This window comes from Strix aluco, chromosome 22 (genome assembly GCF_031877795.1).
Source record: "Strix aluco isolate bStrAlu1 chromosome 22, bStrAlu1.hap1, whole genome shotgun sequence".
NCBI lineage: Eukaryota > Metazoa > Chordata > Aves > Strigiformes > Strigidae > Strix > Strix aluco.
This window is the reverse complement of record NC_133952.1, coordinates 1,102,851-1,125,667: the sequence shown is the minus strand read 5'-3', so window position 1 is coordinate 1,125,667 and position 22,817 is coordinate 1,102,851. Positions and strand designations below refer to the sequence as shown.

At 47.1% G+C, this 22,817-nt stretch overlaps 2 protein-coding genes across 3 annotated transcripts in view; one reads left to right on the top strand and one right to left on the bottom strand.

The window, feature by feature from the left end:
- Positions 1-540: 540 nt before the first annotated feature.
- WRAP73 (WD repeat containing, antisense to TP73) lies at positions 541-17,180 on the bottom strand. Its single transcript, XM_074848400.1, has 13 exons — positions 17,028-17,180; positions 16,378-16,530; positions 15,680-15,796; positions 8,434-8,506; positions 7,480-7,583; positions 6,577-6,663; positions 5,614-5,748; positions 5,447-5,524; positions 3,953-4,058; positions 2,824-2,949; positions 1,900-2,091; positions 898-998; positions 541-780 (listed from the first exon to the last, which is right to left on the bottom strand). Exons 1-13 carry the CDS (start codon positions 17,094-17,096, stop codon positions 757-759), a joined length of 1,365 nt encoding a protein of 454 aa, XP_074704501.1. The 5' UTR covers positions 17,097-17,180; the 3' UTR covers positions 541-756.
- Positions 17,181-19,073: 1,893 nt separating this feature from the next.
- Positions 19,074-22,817, top strand: part of TP73 (tumor protein p73) — a 31,216-nt gene continuing 27,472 nt past the window's right edge. Inside the window, exon 1 of one of the 2 annotated variants that reach the window (XM_074848399.1) lies at positions 19,074-19,123. Coding sequence is in view for 1 of the 2 variants with exons in the window: in XM_074848398.1 (XP_074704499.1) it covers positions 21,957-21,967 (11 nt within the window). In the remaining variant the exon portion in view is untranslated. Of the gene's footprint in view, positions 19,124-21,875; positions 21,968-22,817 lie in introns of those variants that run through there. The other variant, XM_074848398.1, reaches the window with a different exon arrangement.

Genomic DNA, 22,817 nt, shown 5'->3' with positions numbered 1-22,817 from the left:
GCCTTCGAAGAACACAGCAGCTGGCTACTCAGGGGCAAGGTAAAGGATGGTCCCACGGCTCTTTCCTGGCTGAACTGGCCACTCCACTTTGGCACCAGATAGTTGGGTCAAAAGCTCCCATTTCAGTTGCCTGTAATATATAATTCTCAAGTATCAGTTATGATCCTTTTCATAAAGAGTCAGTATAATAAATTTATGGTAGGCCAGGCACAATTACCGTCACCTGTTAACATCCCAGTCTGGAAAAGCAAAATTATTACAGATGATTTCATTTGCTTTCTGAACAAAGAACTTGTTTTGCTTTAACAACTGATTTGCTAGCAAGTGTCTTACTGATTCATCTACTTCTGCTACAACATTTAATTCTCATACACCACAAAAACCTGTTGTCTTACAAGACCAGATACAAGCTGTACACTGTTGTGTGCAAATAACTGTTTCCTTGGGCTGGGATAAACGGCCCCACGATCACAGCTCTGGTAATACAGAAGCAGACGCTAGAACAGAGGAGTGCAGGTTCATAGTTAGAGTCGTACCAAGTTTGTAACTATCAAAATATTTATTGGCAATTATAAAACTTAAATAATAGCTATACATTATATACACACAGCTACAATTTTAGAAAATAAGGTTTCATAGTTGACAAAGTTCAAGAGAAAGTTCAACCACATCAATACTAAAGTTTTCTTGAAATCCAGACTTCATCCTCTACACGTTAGTTGCTGCGTCACCTCATTCAAATGCAGTCACAGTACTTTAGAGCGGAGTTTGAGTACACTCCTTCAAATAAATAATATATAAATACAAAAACTTCAGATTGGGCAACAGGGTTTGACCCCTTTCCTCATTCTTCCTCAAACTCATGAGCATTTTTAATGCAAGTGATTGTTATTTTACCTCTTCTCTTTCTAAGTAGCACACGCAAAAGTTGTCCTTACTCAGAAGTGCCACGGAGTCTCCGCTGCAGTGCCAGGCGAGAGACACGATCTGGAAGTCGCCTGCAGGAACAGAGCAGAGTTTGTTGGTGAGAAGCTCCAGGAAGAGGTAGCTGGAGTAAGTCACACGTTGCAGAAAACACCCTCCCCAGGCTGGAGGCCTCAGCAGGGCGTTTGTTTTGTTACTGGGGCAGCCCAGCCAGTGCGTTCTCCAATCCAGCAGTGCAGATGCGCTGCTCTACTGACTCTTCCCCAAGCCTACAGTTATGTTGTGCTCCAAATACAAGCACAGAGTTTGTAGACTTGTCATTTTAATGCAAATCGATGCCACAAGATTGTTCACCGGTGCAGAGCTGTGTCCCCCAATGGCATTGCCTTGTCTAGAGAGGAAAAAGTTGAACCTTTGAAATTTCTATTTAATCTGCAGAAAGGCCTTTATGTGACCTAGTGATGGCCTTGCATCACTTACTGCCAACCGTAAAACTCACACAGGCTGACTTAGAGTTCAGTTTCATGGATGTTCTTCTATCTTTCCGCATCAGATTTACTAGGCATGTTTTTCCCTGTTAGTGTTTTGTTGTAGTTTAGTTGGTTTTGGGCATTCTGAAAACCTTATAGGCGTTTCGAGTCTTTATTTCAACGCTTGGCATTCTGCATAACTACAGCTTCTGTGTAAATAAACTGGTATGAATATAAATCTTGAGAAAAAATTCAACATACCACACAATTAAAGCAACAATTAAATCGCTGTTAGCCCCTGTGCTCTGTCTGTGCTGTTTCATCATGTTTTCTGCATCTCATTATGAACTCCTCTTTTTTGAAGACAGAAATACCTGTTTTCACAAGGCTCCAAGAAAGCATCCGAGCCGTTTGCATGATAACGCTCGGACTGATTTACAAGTGGAAAAATATTTTGGAAATAAGAAGCTGATGATGGCCTGTGAAGTTCCGGCGGCAGCCTTACCTTCCATGGGCACCTGCACCGACACGCAGCCGGCTGGGGACCACAGGTAGACTTTGCTGTTTCCCGTACACACAGCAAGCCGGGGCTGGCGCGGATCCCACTGGAAGGACTGGACGGCACACAGCTGCTCCAAGACTACAAACAGTTTCAGCTTCTGAATGTCCCAGATCCACACAGCGTTAGGAATGTTATCTGTCAGAAAAGGAAGAGGCAATCACGTAAATAACTGAAGGATAAAAAGATGATGCTTTTTTTTTTTTCTTTAAAGAAATAGGCATTAATTGAGGTCCAACACAACACAAACCATTTCGGAACGCCCCAGGTTTAACACCACTACAGTTTTGCCTAGCAGTGCCTCCTTGGAAATATTGCAAAAAGGATAAAAGAAGTGACTTTGTCTGGGAGTCCTTCACTGGCTTTATCGAATTATTCCCAATTACACTGCTGTTGATGGGTTTTGCATCCAGACACAAACAGCCCCTGAGGGCCATCGAAGGGAAAGATTAAACATTATTCCATGCCTTGCACTGTTTGAGGTAAAACCCCCCTACTAGAGGTTGTGAAGAATCCTGCCTTTCAAGAGACCTTTCCTGTAAATTGAGGAGGAAAGATTTGTGTATTTCATTTTCTAATACAGTGAGCTCACATACATTTGAAGAAATACAAAAAGCATGCTATTTTCATTAAATACAAAGCCAAGACTGAGTTAACGCGCTGATAAGCGGTGCTGGCAGCTCACAATACTTCACGTACGCCAGAAGACACAGGCTGAATTTCCTCTGCAGTTACGTGTCTGCACAGCAGAGAGCTGATTTTAAATAGGGCCATGAGTCTTCCCGTAGTGCAAAATAACTGACCAATTTTTGTCCTCATTTCTTTTATGAAAACACACCACACGCAATGAGTAGGGCAGTAGGAACTTACCATTTTTGGTTGCCAGGAAACAGTTATCTGGACTGAATGCCAACATCCCGATTCCCATTTTGGGATTGGCCCTGTCAGTAACTGGTTTGATGTGCTGTAAAGAAACTGGCACTTGGGAAACATCATCTGGAATTTGAAATAAAAGTACTTTACTAAGCAAGCCTGAATGGACAAAATATTTAAATTTCAACTGCTAAAAAAAAATCCTTATCTCTGAAGTGATAGGACGATATTTTACTCTTCTCCAAGATGTTCCTATCAAAAACTTCAATTGTTTTAAGATACTCTATCTTCACATAAACAGCTTACTATTCTCACCCTTCTACAAAAAAGAGAAAAGCTGGAAATCCAGGCAAGTCTGAGATTAAACAACAAAAAAAAAAAAAATCAAGTTTTCCATTACCTTTTAACTAGTATCTCAAGCAAACGCCAATGCAAAACAAAGGTGATTTACAGTACCACAAACAATGAGACAGTAAAAAAATAGAAAAAAATACTAATCGTACATTGTCTGCCATCTGTTTAATATTTCAAAGCCTGTTGTCTGGAGGCAAGTTTAAAGCATTGCTGCAACTACAGCTTCTTAGACAAAAGCCAAACGGCCTTTTTCATGCTCTGCTTTTTTACATAACCTCATACCCAAGGGATCGATCACTATCCTAAAACAGACAGCAAGACTGTAACACCTTCTGATTTTTTTTTAATTGTTGGAACTGCCACACACTATGGTAAGATTCTTAACTGCAATAGTTCATCTGATTCTAGCAATTACCTGCAGTTAAACTAAGTCATCAAATCACATTGCACAGATTGAGCAAATTGGAAGAAAATCCACACCGTGTTAAGACAATTTCTGCAACTCCACACCGAGATCTGGCTGCCATTTCCACCCCCAAGCAATTACAGTTCTTTTCTGCAACATCCCACTAGTCTTTAACCTGCCTTCAAAGTGCCGTGCAGGGAGGCTGCCCTGGAGCGGGGGCTTCCTGCCCCTGGGCTCGCGGGAGCCCGAGCCCGGAGCAGAGCAGCCAGAGGAGCCATTCCAGAGGCAGAGCTCACCTCTGATGTTGATTTAAAAAGACTTTGCATGGCAAACTCAAGTGTCTCGTTTTAGTAAACTTTGGCTTACATTTACTTTGTGTGCTGAAGAGAGAACTAGCCAGTGCTCTTGTTGGAGGGAAAGAAAGTCTCTCTGTTTCAACAGATGGGGATTTCTCCACTTCTTTATACACAATCTACAAAGGAACAAGTGAGAGTTCTACAAAAGAGCCTCAGAGAACTTGAACATGGGCTATTACCAAATCATCCACATCCCACTGACTCATTTTCAGGTGTATTATATCTCAGCATCCCCTAGTTCACCAGTGGGGGGGGGGGGGGGGGGGGGGCGGGGAAGGGCTTCAGCTGGCAAACACCAAATCCAGCATTCTCAGTGAATCATTTGCTATTTGGAACCACGATCAGGAAAACACTCCTGTGACAAATAAATGAACCTTGAAGTCTATGAAGAACGAGTCTGCCAGAGTACACCTCATTCATTGTTCCTGAGAGTTAAACCTGGCAGTACAATAAATCATCTTCACTGCAACGGGAACATAGATTTCACTTTTGCAAAGAATCTTTAATCAGATACCATCATAAATAAATGCAAATAAAGTGCAACACCGCAGAAGGAAATAGCAAAGATATTTTAATAGTGTGCTACAACACATTATTCTCAAAAGCAAGCACCAGGATAAAATGCACCAATTGAACTCCTGTCTGTGTAGTATTGATTAACAGAGCTATTTCCATTTGTTTCCCGTTATGTGTTTTACACCTAACTGGGCGTAAGGACATTTTTCAGTCATGAGAAGTTTTGCTGAGGCGCATTTAATGGATCGTGCCTTGCTTCTGGTTAAGAGGCATCACCACAGCCATGTGAATGTTGCAGAGTTACCCAGGTAAACTCTCCCAGGCCATCTGTCCAGACGCAGGACCACTCCCTGCTCTGCGACGGCGCCGCAGCACTGCTACGCTGCGTCTGCTTTTTACCTTGCCGGATGGGAACAGCTTGTCATTTTTGGAACAAAAGCTGCAGCTCTCTGCCTGCTGCCAGCTCCCCAGAATCTGTTGGGCCTTGCGTATACATGTATGCGAGGATAAAAGTAAACGATGACAGATGTTTACAGGAAACGCTCTTTAGGGGAGCTGGGTGAGCTTGTACACACAAGATGTAAACCTGATCACAACCCAGTTCCAACGCTGTTTAAAGTCACAAATGCTATAAAGCTGAGACAAATCTCTCCTGCTAAGTCTCCCAGTTTGTCATCAACTGCACACCCCAACCTGCAACGCAACCGCCAGACACATCAAAATACACCGGCATATGACAGAAGTCATCTGAGAATTGATTAGTGCTAAAGCTGAGAGGATCACGTGTGTGTATTTCATCTAACTTGAAAGGATTCCGCAATTTTTCTTACATCCCCAAATTTTCATGCCATTTCCCAGGCCCTATTTACACATCAGGAGGGGAAGAAGCAAGGTCTCCAGAATGAAATGGATTTACTAGCATCTTCCAGATACAAAAGCAGCGCCAAAGCACTGATAAGGATTCAACAGACTGGGAGGCCGTACTTACGGTCTTGCTGCTCGCAACGGTTGCTGGATGCTCAAACTCTGTGATCTTCTTCCAAGTTACGTGGTTCAAGATACGCACCTAATTCAAGAAAGCATTGCCAGACAAAACCATTACAACAAAGTTCTACAAATGGTTCAGATAAAAGAGAAAATAAACCTATTTCTTACCTTTTCATCATAGCTGCCAATTGCCAAAAATTGACTGCTGGGACTCCAGGCGATTGATTTTATGCCTAGTGACCATTCATAGGCCCGATAGGTGGAGAGCAGTCTGCCATCAAGGGAGTACAGCAGTATTTTATACTGAAAGATGAAGAGATTCATTGTGAAGACTAACAGTATTGCTAAAAGCCACAGACAGGCCAACCCCTTCCTTCCAAACTCTGCCTGCAGCACGTTCAATACAAAGGGAATGGTCTCTTATCTGTGACTTGAGACAAGAGGCTCTGGGCTTCCAGTCTGGCTCTGCTGGCACTCCCAGAACACGCCCACCCTGGCCCAAGAGCACAGCTGGCCCACGGGGCCTGAGCCATGGCCCTTCCAGCCCAACACTCAGCCCCATCGGCAGCGGATGCCGTTAGGAAGAGTCTCACTCTCCTCCAGCACCCACCAGCCACCTGACGGGGCTGTTACAGGTCCCAGGGCTCCCTGCTTTAGGCATGCTGCCCATAAGCCACAGCAGGACCCTTCTCCAGACCTAGAAGTTCACTTACTCAGCGCAGAAAGGACACCAATTCCTCGCTAACCTTTTGGACGAGTACTTTTACTTGACTGTAAAATTACTGTGCAACGCAAAGCAAAATGATAGAGGAGTCTTACAGAAGAATTCGTTCATTATTTCAGTAGTGGTTTCTGCAACATTTACAATCAAATTTTTTTTTTCAAGATAAATTAGAAAGAAAGCTAGTAAGATAATGTGCCGTCATTAAGGATTTACATAACAGTTTGACATACACTTGCAAGGACATCCATTACAAATACAATTATAATATTTAAAATGGTTTGAGTTCAGCTTTTGTTATTTTTAAAAGAAAAAAATTGTAACACTAGTTATTTTAGTTACTGCTTTATACATGGCAGCTACAAACCCACTTGAACTCTCCAAGAAAACAACCTGCTTTTTCCTCATACCTCCAGACAGGTGTCCCACGCTGCGAGAACACAGCCATTAGGAGCCCATTCAATCCCAAACAGATCTTGCGTTTCGGTGTCAAAATGCTGCCCCCAAGAGAAAAAACAACTCATCTGAAATATTCTACTAACACACACTGTTGTGTCTGACCTAACACAGTCCTCAGCTTCACCCTTTTAAGTGCTACCACAAAGGCAAAAGAGCTTTTTGTATGCTAGCACAGGAACAGAAATATTTCCTTTTTTAATAGTATGCTGCATTCACTGTTTCTTCGGTTTCCCTTTTCTGTAAAGGCAGAAAGTTGATCTACCTTAAAATGAACAGCATTTCATAACAAAATAAAAGTTGTTACACTGAATCAGTCAAGAAATCTAGCCAGCCTAACTCCTTGCCTCGAAGACCAGTACAGGATCATGAGGGAAGAGCTTGGGAACATGATGAGCATTTAGTGGTATTTCCCAAATATTGCTAATGAGACTCAGAATTCCTGAGTATGTACAGACACTATGTACAGACTTGTTCTTAATGGGGTTTAATTTCTCAGATCTACGTGGTCCTCTAAGACATGCTCATGTGCATCCTTCACAGACTAGTCTCATTGTTAAACAGAAAATACGACAGTTTATATTATACATTCCAAATGATCACTTTATCAAGCATTTGATACTTTTGTTATTATTAATGTAGCATAATTTATTGTAAATAAGCTCATGCAAGAATTTAAAGGTGAACTTTTCCATCAGAAATTCCTTACGCACACGTAGCACAGCCTGGCCCCCCGAACAGAAGAGAGGAGCAGCCAAGTGCTGGTGAGGCTAAAACCAAAGGGAACGAGGCTAAAGCAGCGCGGCCCGTCGCTCGTAGCCTGCGCGGGAGCTGCGGAAGGCAAGGACATATCTTACCCTCAGTAGCTGCCAGTCGCTGCACACAAAGATGCTAACGAAGTCCTTGCAGTCACGTCTTTCTGCTACTGCCATGTAGCGGCCGTCCTTAGTGAAAGCTATCCCTGCCAGAGAGCCAAGGTTCATCAGAGAGAGAGAAAACAGGACAGAAGAGCTGATGATTCTTCAATGAAAAGCAGTTACTCCCAAGTCAAAGAAGTGAAAAGAGGAGGAAAAATATCTTCACGGAAGATCACATTCATCAAGGCAATGCATGGTGTTACTAATCTGCTTGTGTCGGCAGTTCTTAAACTGCACGTGCTGTTTCTAAGCGCAGGTTCGGCAGAACTGCAGCGTGCTTCAAAACCACGTCTGACTGCTGACAGACGGTTGTTATATAAAACCCAGACCTCAAGCAAGCAGTTCATTTAGCCTAGCTAAATGGATTAGTTATGCAACCACTGGTACTCCACCAACTTCCAGGCACTGGTCCCCATCTATTCTTATTTTATATGTAATACATAATTGTCTTTGTCATATATGGGATATTATATATGCAAGTCCCAGGCAGGACGCTGCTAACCACAGCCGTGTGGCTAGACAGCCCCGACACGAGCTTCCATTTCAAGTCTTTTCACGTGTAAAAGATGACAAAAGCCACTTTGGATTAGTGTTTTTCACTACCACTGCATCCGGCTTAATTTAATGTCTAAAGGACCCTTCAGAGGCGAACACAGCCAAGACAGATATCTGAGGGAGAGGCAGAGAGCTCAGATGGGAACCCTCAGCACATCGTGGTGCGCTGCAGCAGGTGGCACCCAGGTACCACCCCCGGGGACACGCGTCCCTGAGGGGGAGCTGACCCCTCAGCAGGGAGGGTGCCAGAGCCCACATGTTCCATCACCACACAGCAAATTCACCTTCCCTTCTGCTGTATTAAAAAATACATTCCTGTGTTGGATTTGTGACGCTTACCCTGCTGACAAGCTTTGGGATACTTGATGTAAGATACAGATTTCGTACACAAGGACCACACAGTTATCCGCAGCTGTCGAAGAAAAAGAAAAAAAGAGACAAGGAAGTATTTGTTTATTTTTGTAGATAAAAAAATAAACACATAGAAACCCATAAACCTAATTCAGCAACACGAAGTAATCAATATACCTTCTGTGGTTTAATTAAACTTTGCAGCTATTCTGTGTAGCTCAAACACAAAGCCCTGAGAAGTAACTGCAAGGAATTCTCTCCCAAGTCCCTTCAGCTAGCAAGGTTACTTATCCCAAGTTAGCATTACACATCGAATACTCTAGCATTTAAGGGTTTTTAAGATGCAGAACAGCAAAATGGAGAAAACTCTTCATTAACACTAAAGTTACCGATAATAGCATGACTCTAGCTACAGGATTGCCAACGTATTGTACACAGACACTTTTCAGTTAGAAAACCACAGTTTCATCACAGAATCTGGAAGAGAGATAAGAAGTTTTACATTTATGAATGGATGAGAAGTTACAACAACTTAAAAACATTGTATCCTTTGGGAAAAACCTAGGAAGTGTGAAAACTTAGCTGCATTTTTCAACTTTTAGACACACTCAGCTTTGACAGCTAATTTGCATTTTGCTCTCCCTCCTCAGCCACACAGAAGACGACAACATCACATAATTGCTGAAAGATTAGAAAAGAACCAAAATATGCTATGCAAAGCAAGGCATTAAACATCACGTTTGGGGTATTTCTGGAGGCTGGTGCATCCATAACACACAAAAACTGCAGAGAAGGCAGTCAGCTGCCAAACAAGCCTCTCCACAGCTCTCAAGGTCACAGCCTGCATTCTGGAAGCTCTGCGTTGCCATCTGCAGATTATTCAATTAAAAACAAATACTTACTCTCCCTTAGCAACGGCAGCCACACCAGACATATGTGCATTAATCAGTATGTCATGTGAACCTCTGCATTTATATCGGGAGGGAGGAATGTTTCCAGTGTCATTTTTTTCTTGTGTTTTTCTACATTTTATTGCACCAAGGTATGAGGTTCTAGAGGAGATGCAGGTAAAACTATTTCTGCAATAAAGCACCACAGCCATAAAGCTACCCTTCCCAGAGCTACTGAGCAACAAAATTAGTTCTGATCCATTATATAAGTAAAACTTCAGCATTGTCTACTGTTTCATCCTCCTCCTCCATCAGATGCAGAGCAGCAGCATCTCCAGCAGTCTCAGGAGGAAGTTTCTGCTACACTTTTTGGCATGTTTGTCCTCAATGCACATTTTCCTTCTCTGAAGTAACTGGTACTATTCAACAGTGACAACAGACTCCAAGGTCGCATCCTGGGTGTCTGTTCTACCTGGTAACATACAGACTGTGCCTTGCCACAGAACTCAAGAAGGTTTTTTCATTGCTGACAATATTTTTGCCAGAAAACACGATTCAAGTAACTGACAGGGTGTTCAAACCAAGCTTCGGAATCCTAATAAATGCTGCCTCCCTCCAGATATGTGGAGTCCCAAAACGAAAGAACAGCATTAGCTGTTCTCCCTACTGCTTCTCCTATACAGAAGAAACTTTTGACAGTTGAAGAGACAACACAGAAATATTATTTTTTTTAATTTACTACAGGAAAGAGCACAACCAGATCAGATTCCAGTCCACTTCTATCCAAAGGTAGAAAAAGTACTGGACCACTATTTAATGCTGTGTTCTCTTCCTTTATTTTACAGGAATGAAATTACAACTAGACATCTACAGTACCTCCTCTAGGTTTAGCAGGTCCTGGAGGAATCCACTAGATGAACAACATTAATCAAGTTTTATCACTGCAACTGCTCACTTCCGGACATACAAAAATACAGCACTGTTAAGTCTGCTCTTCACGCAAGATTTACTTTAAAAATACCAACACAATGCCTACTGACATTCTTCTATAGCAACTGCAATAGTGATATGCTGCTTGCTCCTATTAATTGCAGCGTTAAAAGTACTTGCTGCTGTTCCTGCCCTGACCAAAACACGCAGCATACACAACACGCATTCTACAGCCACTTAATACAAGCTTAGCAGCTGCAAGCTTCGAATGCTGAGGTCTGGATCGTAATTTTTCCTGACAAAGGCATCCAAGTTTACCCTTGTGCTGCTACTCAGCCTCACAATCAACTCACCTGGCCTGGACCACAGGCAGGGAGCCTCGGGCAAGGCAAAACCTCCCCGCTCACATCAAGCTCAAGCACATTGGAAGAGGAAAATCTCTAGAGGTGAGGAACAGCAGATGAGGTGCAGAGCTCTTACAGTCACCTCTGCCTTGCCCAAGACGCCACTGCAGAATGAAAAGGCAAGAACACCTTCATTTTGAAGAGCCTGCGCTTCATCCCTGAGTGCAGCCCTGTTTGCTCTTCAGACAGAACCTTCTCTAAAAGGGTCAAGTTTTGTAACTCCCCAGAGCAGACACCCATAATGGTTTCCCTGTTCATTCTTGTCATGTTGCGCTCAACCGCTGAGCTCGCACTTCCCCGGCACTGCAAGTTTCAGCCACGTTACACACCGACATTGCTGGTGTGGTACCGTGCTGCCCCATAAACCCCCCCAACGTTTCCAGCACGTAGGCATGAAGTGCCATAAGGCCCCTGCAGCGCTGGGGAGAGGCCACAGAGCACAACCAGCGCACACCCGTGTGGTCTTCACAGCAGTCTGCACAAACACCCACAAAATACACCTTCAAAAACAAAGGCCTATTATTACACTGGATGCCTACAACCCCTTGATAACCATCGTGCTTCAGAGTTGATCTAAATCAGTCACACCCGTAACAACTAAGATCCTCTGCTCAACTTCAGCATCTCTCTCCTGAAAAGGTGGCAGCCGGGAAGGGAAGCACCCGACCGCAGGTCAGACACCACGTCTGTGCTGGGCGTAACTCCGCTGCAGCCCCTGGCCCACCTCACACAACACCACCTGGGGGCTTTGGCTGGCTGCTAGAAACACCACTTTGATCCCGGAATTAGGGTTCTCTTCAGTTGTTCTATTTGTGTACAAACATTTTTATAAACTGAGAAAGTTACTTTGCATGTTTAGCATATGGACTTCACACCTATCTTACATGGATTAACAATATGTTTACGATTAAATTATGACAAAAACGGAGACCCTTCATCTTCCCAACCAAAACATTATTCCACAATCTTGCCCAAGCTGCCAACATAAACTAGCCCAAGAAAGATTATTTCACAGCTAGTAGATATCATTATGAGAGACAGAAACAAAAAATGCACAGAGGGTGAAAAAAAGCCAAACACTTCAAGAATTACAATAAAACGCATTGCTCTTATTTGCTTTTCTCAGAGACTTTGTGGGGAAGGGACAATTCCTTTATTATTCTAGGAGAACAGATTGTGGTCAATTAAGTCTGCAGCAAGCGCTTCCTCACCGATCATTTTGAGGGGTACTTTCTCTTAATCGAGTCATCTACGCTAAAGTGGAGATGTCAAACTCAAATCCTAATGATAACGGTGTCTGAGAAGTTTTCAGCTGTTGTTTTGCAGTGGAATAACAAACCAAAAGCAGAAGCATTTTTAAAATAGCCTAAAAACAGCTGAGAAATAAAAAGTATTTAGATGGTAACGTGATAAACAGTCTCCAGTGCGGGGTTCAGGACTACATCGCAACGTTGACAGCTATAGGCAGGTGTAAGACTGGTGATTTTCAGTAGATAAAAACACACTTTTAAACAACCTTGCATCTCAGATGACTGTCAACTTTTGTCCCAGACTTGACTGGGTCACAAGGCCTCCTTACATAGCAGTGTCTGTCAGCACCGGATTTCAGAAGATTATTCAGAGCGCATTCCTCGACAGAAAGCATTTTTCAACCAATGTAGCCATTTACAGTTACTAAGGATTAGCTCCAATATACACAGAAACACACGCTTTTCCCCCTGCTGCTGTGGTTCAAAAGAAGCTCCTTAATGCTTCAGTTCCTAACGTGGAACTAGAGAAAGTACAACGCATGTAGTTTACAAGTACAGCTCTTGAGAGACACTCAAGAACAATGCTGCTGGTCTTCAAACGGTTTATCACAAAACACGAGAGCCATGAGGAAGCAGAGGATCCATTTGCTTTCTCCGTATCTTTTATCTGCAGCTCCTGTCTAAGCTCTCCAGGAGCCTACAAATTTGGGTGGCACGACGGCACTGCAAGAGGAGAGATACCCAGTACACCACCTTCCACAGGACAAACTGGTAACACGGAACCTTCCAGCAATCAGCTCGCTGCGGTACGCACTGCAGACCTGCCTCAGGGCGGATTTCAGCAGGAGAGGACGCACCCACTAGAAAATAAGTAACAAACCGCTTTCCAGTGCCCTGCACGAATCAGTATAAACATGGTGCTCCAGCTTTTTCAGATTCCAGAGACTTTGTCTATCAGGCTTTCAGAAGGTGTTTTTCCAACTAATTTAGATTTGCTCTTGATTAGTTAAATGAGAAGGAAGTACCTCCCTTCTTTTTCCCCAAAAAAACTCTGTTATTTTCCTAACAGAACTGTGCTCTAGCTTGGTATAAACAAGGTGATGAAAAATCAAGTTGCAACTATTCTGACCACTTCTCACATGTGCCTGTAAGATATAAGCAGACAGTTAAAGGAAAAAAACCTTCCAAGTTTGGAAGTACCTTTGAATATATCTGGCTGCCCAGTAAAACACTAGTTTTTGCCTGGCAAAACCTGGCAAGTCTGTATCTCGCCTTGCAGTTGGCCAGTCTGGAGAGCGGCACTGACAGTCCCTGACAGACGGGAATCCTCCAACCCAGCATAGCAAGAGTTTAAGGAACAAGCCTAAATCTTTTCTGCATCTCAGCAGGACTTCTATCCTAGCTGCTGACAGAACGACCCCTCCACACATAACACTTGAGCTAAGGTACAGCACAAAGATGCTTTCAAAATTTTGGGGTGAGTAACTAGGTACTACACATGCTTTTGTCATTAAGCATCATCAATTCCTCTGCATCTGCCAGCAATCTATTATTGTGAAAAACAACCCATCAGGTGAAAGGACAGAGTCTCTATCTGCTTCCCCCAATAAGGCTGTACCATTTAGTTGCCTCGTCTATCCTGTTTATTGCAGTAACTGTAAAGATTTAGACAGGTATCTGTGCCATTCAGTATTGCTGCACGTTGTGTAACCTGCACATCATTACAAGACTCCTCCCCAGTAAAATGCTCACATTTGCAGAGTTAATATTAAGTGCACATAGAGCATTGCTGCCGTCTCAAAAGACTGAACAGAGTCAAAATGGATTTTGGAAGCGTGCGTCAGAATTCTGCTGCGCTCATCTGGGGTTAGGGACAGCACACCAGCCACATCAAACACCCCACAACATTATTCACTATAGTGCTGGCCACAAAAAGAACCTGACTGCAAGTTGGCCGATGAGTAATTTTTCTGAGGCACTAGTAAGTACAGATTGCTGGAAATAAATTAGCACAACCATATCCCTTAAAAAAAAAAATCTAGGAATAAGAAAGTGAGCTTAGAGTGGAGCACACATGTTGACCTGAAGAATTATAAGTATGAGCAATTAGCTGGTGCTGTTTGAAAATGTCAAGCTACCAAAGCCAAGCTGCACAGGTTGACAGGGAACCCCTAAGCCCTCCAAGCAATCGCTGAATTTGATAATGTACATAATACACCAATATTAAGTATCCTGGCAGTTTCTGTCTCGAGCACTACTCACGTCTGTCCCACCAGACTATGGATTTAGCAGAGAGAGAGTAAACACAACTCAGACACCGGCATAACCCAGGCAGCTGTCTGACAAAAGCTAATTTAGCAACCTGTTTACAGCTGGAAAGAAAACTTATCCCAACACAGATGCCAACTTGGCAAAGGCTTAATGAAATCCTCTAAGGTCAAACTGAGTTCTGTTGGGAGGCAATAAATACTTGCTAGTCCACCCCCACACGCACGTGCCGTGAGATACTCGCTCGTAGCACATAACACCAGCCTTCGGTTTGGGTTACTGACTACAGCACTCCTGCCTGACTAGCAGGCGTGGCTTTTCTGATTTCAGGCTGAACTTCTGGACTCATTTTTTACTTTCATCGCCATCAGGGCAACTCATTCCTGGGAAAACTAAGGCCTAAATTCATCACTCCTTGTAAACCCCTCTCTAAAGGGGCAGGGGAACAGAAAGAGACTGCTTTCCAGCCAGAAAACCTCTACCCCAGTCAGCACTAAAAGTCCTTGCCAGCACTAAACACCCTTGCCAGGGGATTCCACCGTGTGTGCGCCAGGAACCACAGCAGAGCTGTATTCGAGTTTCTCCACAGGTTCCCTCGAGAGCACCAGCTCTTGTGCTATCCCCAGTCCGCACACCCAGCTGACAAAGTCCCCGTCTGTATTCCACTGACATAGGGATTTGCGTGAAAAAAGGGAAGATCTTGTAACATCTGAATTCGGTGCTAGCAAGGGTTACAACATCTAAAACCAATCTACAGTTTTGAAGAGTAAACACAGCAAAGAGAAAAAGGTCTCACGTGTAGTTCTCAGCTATTTTGTGACTGTTCATCCCTGTATTGAGTAACACGAATCATCAGCTCTAATCCAGAGACTATAAAGGTGGAGAGTCAGACTTCCACATGCCTTCCAGCAAGCCCAGCATCCACGGACTGATGTGGATTCCAGAATACGGCTCTTAACCGATAAGCACTTACAGGTGTTTTAATTTTAATTTTGCAAGTGATTCTATCAACAGCAGTCAGACTCCTGTGTGTAAAATCAAGCAATGATGAAAGTATTTCCAGGATCTGGACCTAAATCTCATAGCTCAATAAACCTAAGATTTTTTAATTATTTTTTTAATTCCACAGCCGCTCTTCAGTGTTTGGGGTTTTTTTTGCTAGAAATCCTGAGCCTTCCCTGAGCTACAAACACCACCTTTGATTTCTAAAATAGCTGCGATGAATGCCAGTTATCCCTGCGCATTTCTCAAACACATAATTTTACCTTCAAAGCTATTTTCTATCTTATCATCAGAAGCAAGAGGATAAAATGTTAACACAATAACTAACATCTAAACTGGAATTAACTTAGATTAAATATACGAATACAGAAGAACTGTATCTGCGTTCTTTACCACCACTGCAGCTTTAAGAGCTTTAGGTTATTTTAAGAGGCAAAGGGCAGACAGCAACATCTGATACTGTGGAGAGTAATCATGACTTCACACTTACATGGAACTCGGTTGTGTTGAGAATGTGACGACCATCCGGACTCCAGCATGAAGCCACCAGTCCTGCCGACCCCTCGTCTATCTTACAGTGCCAGTCTGGCTGCTCCAAGGACCAGACCTAGGTCAGAGCGGAAACCAAACAGAGAGTGCAGCGAAGGAACAGCTCATCAAAACTTCTGCTCAGCAGAACACGCTACAGCTAAGAAAAGGTGCCTGCGTCGCAGACCAGAGAGGTCAAGAAACCTCTGAGAGCCCGTGGCCATGAAGGACTGGCGCTGGATCCCGCTACAAAAGTAAGCCCCACACCTCTGTGTGTTCATACAAACTGTTAAGTAAGGTGCTTGGGTTTTTTTTTTTTTCTGGGACAAATATTCTGAACATCCAACACTTAAGAAAAGTTTTAGTCCATTTAACAAGTTTGCATGTGTTTATTTCCTACTGAACTGAGACACTGTAAGATAATCTCCAGCTTTTATTTGTTTCGATAAATATTTTTATTCTAAATTTGGTGGGTTTTGTTCAAACTGAGATGTCTATCATGGTTTTAGAAACAATGGCACGCTGGGTTATCCTCAAACCACGCGTTATCCATCACAACGTCAGATACTTTAGCAAAAGCATGGAAGTAGGGCTGGCCCTTAAGAAGCTCTCACTGCCACCACACACGAGTCCCCCCTCAGAAACATGTTCTGTCCTTACCTGAACAACCCCGCGCTTGTACATGGCGCACAGGATGAACAGCGAGTCCGACGACCACTCTATGTACTGGATCTGATCCAGGCAAGTGTACAGCTGGAGGATCTGGAGGGTGCTCGCATCCCGAACCACCAAACGGTACTGCACGCACGAAGCCTGAACAAGAGCAAAACCAAAGCTGCGCTGGCGCACCAACGCCGGGCTCGAGACCCACGACTGTCCCCGCGCCGCGACAGAACGCTGCGCGACACCTCCTGAGGCCATCAGGATTTCTAATTTCAGAAAGGCTTGACGTGCACCGCGCTCTACTGCAAACTACAGCAAAAATACCTAAGCCAGGAGGGAAGGGGGGTTATATTAATAAAAAGAATCCTCATTCACTTATCACTGCTGGTTAACGAATTCCACTTTTAAAAAAATTACTCTTTGCCTCATAACTTGTTTTATTTAATTAACCTTAATCAGATCTCCATTATAAAGATCCTCATTGACTAAAAGCCTCGTAGCAAGCCGTCCGGCGCAGACAGTTGAGCTTTCGCAGGGCCAGCAGCACTGTCGCTGCCTCTCCGGTGTCCGGCCTCGGAGGCCCGCAGGCCCGGCCCGAACGGGGCCTGCCCGGGGAGAGGCCGTTGCGGGTGGCGGCCTCTACTCACCAGGCACTTGCCGTCGGGGGAGAACCTGCCGAGCAGGCCGGAGAGCTTGAACAGCTCCGAGAAGTTCATGGCGGGTGGGGGGGCGGGAAGCGGGAAGCGGCCGCGCCGCGATTCAAACCCGCCGGCCCGGCCCGGCCCTCACCCCGCGGCGGCGGCGACCGGAAGGGGCGGGCGCCGGTTGGCCGGGCAGCCAATGGGAGCGGGGGGCGCGCGGCCCCGCGGCACGCCGGGAGCTGTAGGCCGGGGCGGGGCTGGCGGCGGGCGCGCGGCGGCGGCGGGAAGCGGGCGGGAAGGCGCCTCACGACAGCAATCAACATGGAAATGAGCCTTTAATGAGCCGCGGTGCGTTCCGCCCTCCGCAGTCTGCCTCCCCTGCGGCCCGACGGAGCCGACCGAGCCGCCCCCGCTCTGCCCCGTCAGTCATTTCGCTCCGGCTTTTCCGCGGGCAACATCCCGCGCACGGGCCCGCCGGCTAATTACCCCTGACTAATTACTGACAGCAACGGGAGAACAGGCGGGATGTCCTGAAAGGCTCCCCAGCTAGGACAGAGGGACTGCAAATTGCAGTAGAAAGAGCACCAGTAAACGGGGCGCTAATTGGATGAGGATAAATCAATAAATAAAAGTTTTGGGAGGAGAATGAGCCAGGGATGGCTGGTTAAGGGGGAGACGCCTGGATAACCCCTCCAGGGTACATATTCCCTGAGGAAACAGCCCTGGGCTGCCGGGGAGCAGAGGAGCCAACAGGGGGGACCGAGGGCCGTGACAGGGACATCTGTGTCTGAAAAACTCTCCGGTCCTTTGGGCACCCAGCACAAAAGCTGAAGAGGCCTCCGTGTCCCTTCCCTGCTGAGCGACCAGCCAGAAGTGATGGGGGACGCAGAATCTTCCTCGTTTGGCCCAGCCAGTCCATCACCCCCACATTTGTGGGTGGGCAACGAGCCTCTCACGAGTGGCAGCCCAAGTCCTGTGGCCAGCAAGAGCGGCACTCCAGGTGGGACCACACCTCCTTGTTCAGGGAATGCGATCATCATCATTTAAAAAGTAAACCTCGGGCTCAGAACAGAGCTCAGAGTCTGGTTTTCATCACGGATTAGGCATTTGGGCCCCAAAAACTTGTTACAGCCACCGTGATGTGTTTAGGGGCTGGTGAATGCATCTGTTTTCCAGCCCTGCCCGTAAGGAAGGGACCGAGCATGACAGCTGCTCCACGGTCACCGTCTGCCCCCGAGAGCGAAGTGTGGGGGCCTGCGGGCAGAGCCCTGGCTGCTGGTCTCTGAATGGAGGCGGGCGACTTAACGGCACCGCCGAGGAGTTCACAGTAACGAACGCCGCTCGCCGTTTTCCCCAAGTCACCGGGCGCAGGCTAAAGGGCAAGCGCCCAGCAAAACGGTAGCTCTTAAAAACGGGTGTCAGTAAGAAGGTGTATCAGTGAGTCCACATGACACAGATAACTAGCCTCACAGCTGACGGTTTTAATCAGAAATACTCAATCTTCATCCGCTGCCACTCTACGTGCGTCTTGGTGAGCTGTTTTTCCCATGGGGGAAGCAGGGTGATGGAAGGCCGAGCCCTTGCTGGTCCCCCAGGCAGGCTGCCCCGCTCCTCTGACACCCCAGGAGGGGTGAGCTGGTCATTTTGACCAACATGAGCACAAAACCGACTCAGTCCATCGATCTGGTGAGGGGAAGAGCCTCCTTTGGTGCGGCAGTCTATGTCAAGTCTCCTTCCCCACTCCATCGGGATTAGCCCCCAGCAGCCGCCTTGGGCGCAGCGCTGCCGGGTGGCTCCTGCTGCCGGAGCCCCAAGAGCCAGCTTGCCCCGGAGTCACTTTGGCGCTGGTGACCAGCTTAATTCCCCGGCACGCTTGGCTGAGCATTCCCCACCCCCTTGCAACCGCCTCCTATTCCAGGAAGGAGCGCACAAGCTTTTGCCTCACTTTTCACATAGCTTTCAACAGCTCCAATGTCATTGCCTAGGCGACCGGGACGCTACTTGATTGTAGGGCAGTAAATAACATAGATCCTCAATCCCAGGCCGCTCCTGTCTACGGGAGACCTCCGAGGGAACTCGAAACGCTTGGGGAGCCAGAGCAGGTAGGAAGAAAAAAGCGACAAAAGGAAACCCCTTGCTATTTGTGTGTGTGAGTTACTCAGCACGACCCCCTCTTGAGTGCTCGATAACGCAGCTGGAAGATGGTTTGCAGCCGCTTTGCTTTGTAGGCTAGTTACACAATATTGAAGCGTCTCGGAAAGTTTGCTCCCAAGTGCCTTAGATCCAGAGTTAAAGCACTTTCGGAGGAAAAAACAGCCAAGCCTTGAATGGGAAGAGCAGCGGCGGGGCTGGGTACCGGCAGGATGCTGGGGCTGGCTGCCCGCCGCCGGGGTCCCCAGGCAGGGCTGACGCTCGGCTGCCAGGGAGGGAGGGAGAGTTGGCTGCTTTAGCCTCTGCCCCGTTGCGAGCTCCCTGCTGACAACTCTATCCTTCAGAGAGGATTTCTGTCAAACCTGCCTGCTCCTTGGAAAGAAAATTGTTAATAAGCTGCTGGACCCCAAGGAGGGCTCCCGAGATTCAAGTGTGCTGCAGGAGAGCTCGCTTGCTCTTGGTCGCTTTTACAAGCCTCGGTTTGCAGGTGTGAATTTAATAATCTGGGACAAATGAGCGATAGCACAGGGTAGTGTTGGCACCTTGGGATCCGTCAGCATTTTGCAAACATGAAGTTATTTGCTGCGGGCTGGATGAGCCTGATGGTTCTTATTGTGCAGAGGGAAGTCCTGGGGCTGGTTCACAAGCCACCAAGCAATACACAGCAGCTCAGTGCGAAAGTTGGAAATGGCTCTCAGAAGTCTTCCTCTCTCAGGATGGGCCAAGAATCTTTAGGAATTAGGAATAGCCCTGTTTTACAAGTTTTGTGCATTTATCTCCCTTTAAGGTGGCTGAAAAATGCTGTCACATTTCATTCTGGGCTGTTAGAGTAGCAGGATAGGGGCGAATATGTTATTGCTAGTGAAATAGCAGTGGACATTTACAGGTGCCTAAAACTTTAAGCCTAAAGGGCTTAAAGATAATGGTGAGATCAAAGATGCTCCTTCTAGAGAGCACAGAAATTCCGCTGCCAGGCATCACTCTCAGCAAGGCTCCAGCCCCCTCGTTATGCCTGCGGTACCCTTCACCTTCCTTATATTGATGAAAGAAGGAAGTTGAGTTTATAATTCTAAGAATAAAGTCAGATTCTGTGGTCAAAACACAGAGCGTGGGCTGAATGAAGCACAGTTGAATATACGCAAGTTTATCTGCTCTGCTTCTCCAGAGAGTTGTTCTCCCATCTCGGGATGGCTGTAGCAGACCTTGGTGCGTGTTTTCATTCTCTGTGTGTCTCTGGGGCTGGGGGACAAACGGCTGCTTGAGCTGGGCTGGGGCTGACTTGGTGTTTCATCTATACCTGGAGTCACAGCGGTGCGGAAAAGGTGGAGGAGGCTGAGCATCTCCATGCTGATCCTTTGGAAATCACTGCAGTGGCAATTCCCAGGGAGGAGAGGTGGACAGAAGGAACTGCGACCCAGGCAGCTCCCACGTCCCTGGGGGGGCAGCAGCCCCCACCCCGGTGCTGAGCCGGCAGTGGGCTGAGCTGAGCCCCAGCGCAAGCGAGGGTGGAGGATTGCCTCTTCACAGGCTTTGTACTCCCTTTTTTCCCCCGTGTGCAGTTTCCCTGCAATGCCCTGACTAGCAACAGAGGGAAGCAGCAATCCAGCGAACGGTGGAGCCGGCTTGGGGAAGCCCACGGAGAGCTGCTCTCCCAGGTGAAAACCCCCCCCTGTGCACGTTTCGGTCTTTCCTCCTCTCAACGCTGTGATAAATCCGGTGTACATCCTGCCACAGGCTCTCCACGCCAAGCATCCCCCACCGCCTCCCTGCTGCCTCGAGGCAGACGAGCCGGATGAGCCCTCGCCACACCCTTCCCTGGGCAAAGAGATCTTCAGTTAACAGAGCAGGTTTGGGGCTGGGAAGGTGTTAAACTCTGGTAGAAGTCAGGGTGATACCTCAGGGCCTTCCTTTGGTGCTGGGACGTGGGTGACATCAGGGAGCTGACACAGTTATGGTGAAATAGCCTCTGAACGGACCTGGGGGGCTGGAAGCGCCGAAAAGCTGAGCCTGGGCTGTGGCTGATCTCGAGCTCTGCCACTGCTGGTGTGTTTAGCCCCAGGTTAGTTGTTTCCCAGTGCCACTGACATAGCCTGTAGGCACTGGGAAGGTAATTACATCCAAACCATCCAGTCATGCTGCTCCAGCGATCTAGAATTAGTCTCTGAAGCTCTTCCTAGTTCACCTTTAGTTTAGCTGTGCCATGGGGCCTCCACTGCTTCCGATGGGGTGTCGTTTCCTTCTGCTGGACCTCACTGTCAGAGCCCTTTCCCCACTTCCCCGCACGTGAATGCTTCCACCATTCATTGCATAATGGGACTCTAAATGGCATCACCTTTTAGAGGGAATTACACTGTCATCGGCACCACTGCCAACCTCGGGGAACCCTGTCTGCAAGGTCTTTTGTGATTCTTTATCATCTTAGGTGCCCGGCTGTCAGGCTGTCATTCTCGCTGCAGAGATGCTTCCCCAAGATGTGCAAAGATCGCTGCAGCAGGGCTGTGCATTAACACACAGCCCAAGCTTCTCTTTGTACCACAGAGTTCAGAGCTCAAATGTGAGAAGATACTGGCGCTGATTGTGCTTTGAAAGAGAAAGGGAACTTCCAAAACGCCCTTAAAATATTCAGATTTTTTTCCTTTCGAAAACGAGTGCAGCCACGTGGTTAGAGCTGGTGTCACCCATCATGACCACGCAGCCGGGGCGGTGCGGAGGTGCTCTCTGCGCTGAAGGGAAAGGCCTGGCTCCTTCCTGAGGCTGCCGCTGCCCTGGGCCAGGGAAAGCAGCATGGAAGCAGGGTAAGGCCACCAGCAGTCACCTGCCTCTGTTCTAGGCTTTTCCTTTTCGCAAAGCTGCCGTGTAGGTCCTTTCGTTTCTCTGTGTGTCACATGTGGACGAGGAGGGGTAGGAGGACACTGGGCTCTCACTGCTGGCTATTCTGTGATGAGCCCCGTGGGGAACGAGCCCTCCTCCGCTGTGGCAGACCCTCCTGGAAGAGCGTGGATGCTGTGTCTCGTGGATGCAGCAGAAGGCAGCCCGCAGGCTCAGCCGTCGGGGGACACCACCCTGCTTTCATTTTAACTCCCGGCCCCCGCAGCCACCCGGTCCCCAGCTGACTCAGAGGGGCCAGGGTGACCCCGAGCATCACTCAGTTAGAAAGCGGCTGCCCTTGTGCTCGGCAGCTCGAGCCCCAAAAGCAGGAAGTTTTCAGGCTTTCACTATTAGATGTCGGTACCGAGTTGAAATGAGATGCCAACGCTGGTGTGGGTTAAAAGGAGTAGCCAGATGGTGCCTGGAGCACATCCATGTCAGCCAGGGCAGGGAAGCGGTCCCACTGCTGCCAGGGAGCGAGGAGGAGGACGATCGCATGGCGGGGCTGCCAGCAGAGGAAGGCAGCGTGGGGCTCAAGATGGCTCCGTGAAATCTGCCGCTCCTGCTGCTGGGGTCAGAGAGGTGCTGGGCACAAAGAGAGAGCCAAGCTACGCTGCGTGCTTCCTTCCGTGCTTGAAAGAGGCCAAGAACCTTGTCCCGGGGCAAGAGGAACAGACTGGGTTGAGGATGACTCTGGCCGTGCCCCTGCAGTAGGGCTCAGAAGGCTTTGGCTCAAGAACTGGCTTTCTCACAGGCTTCCCGCGTGCGGTCCCGGGT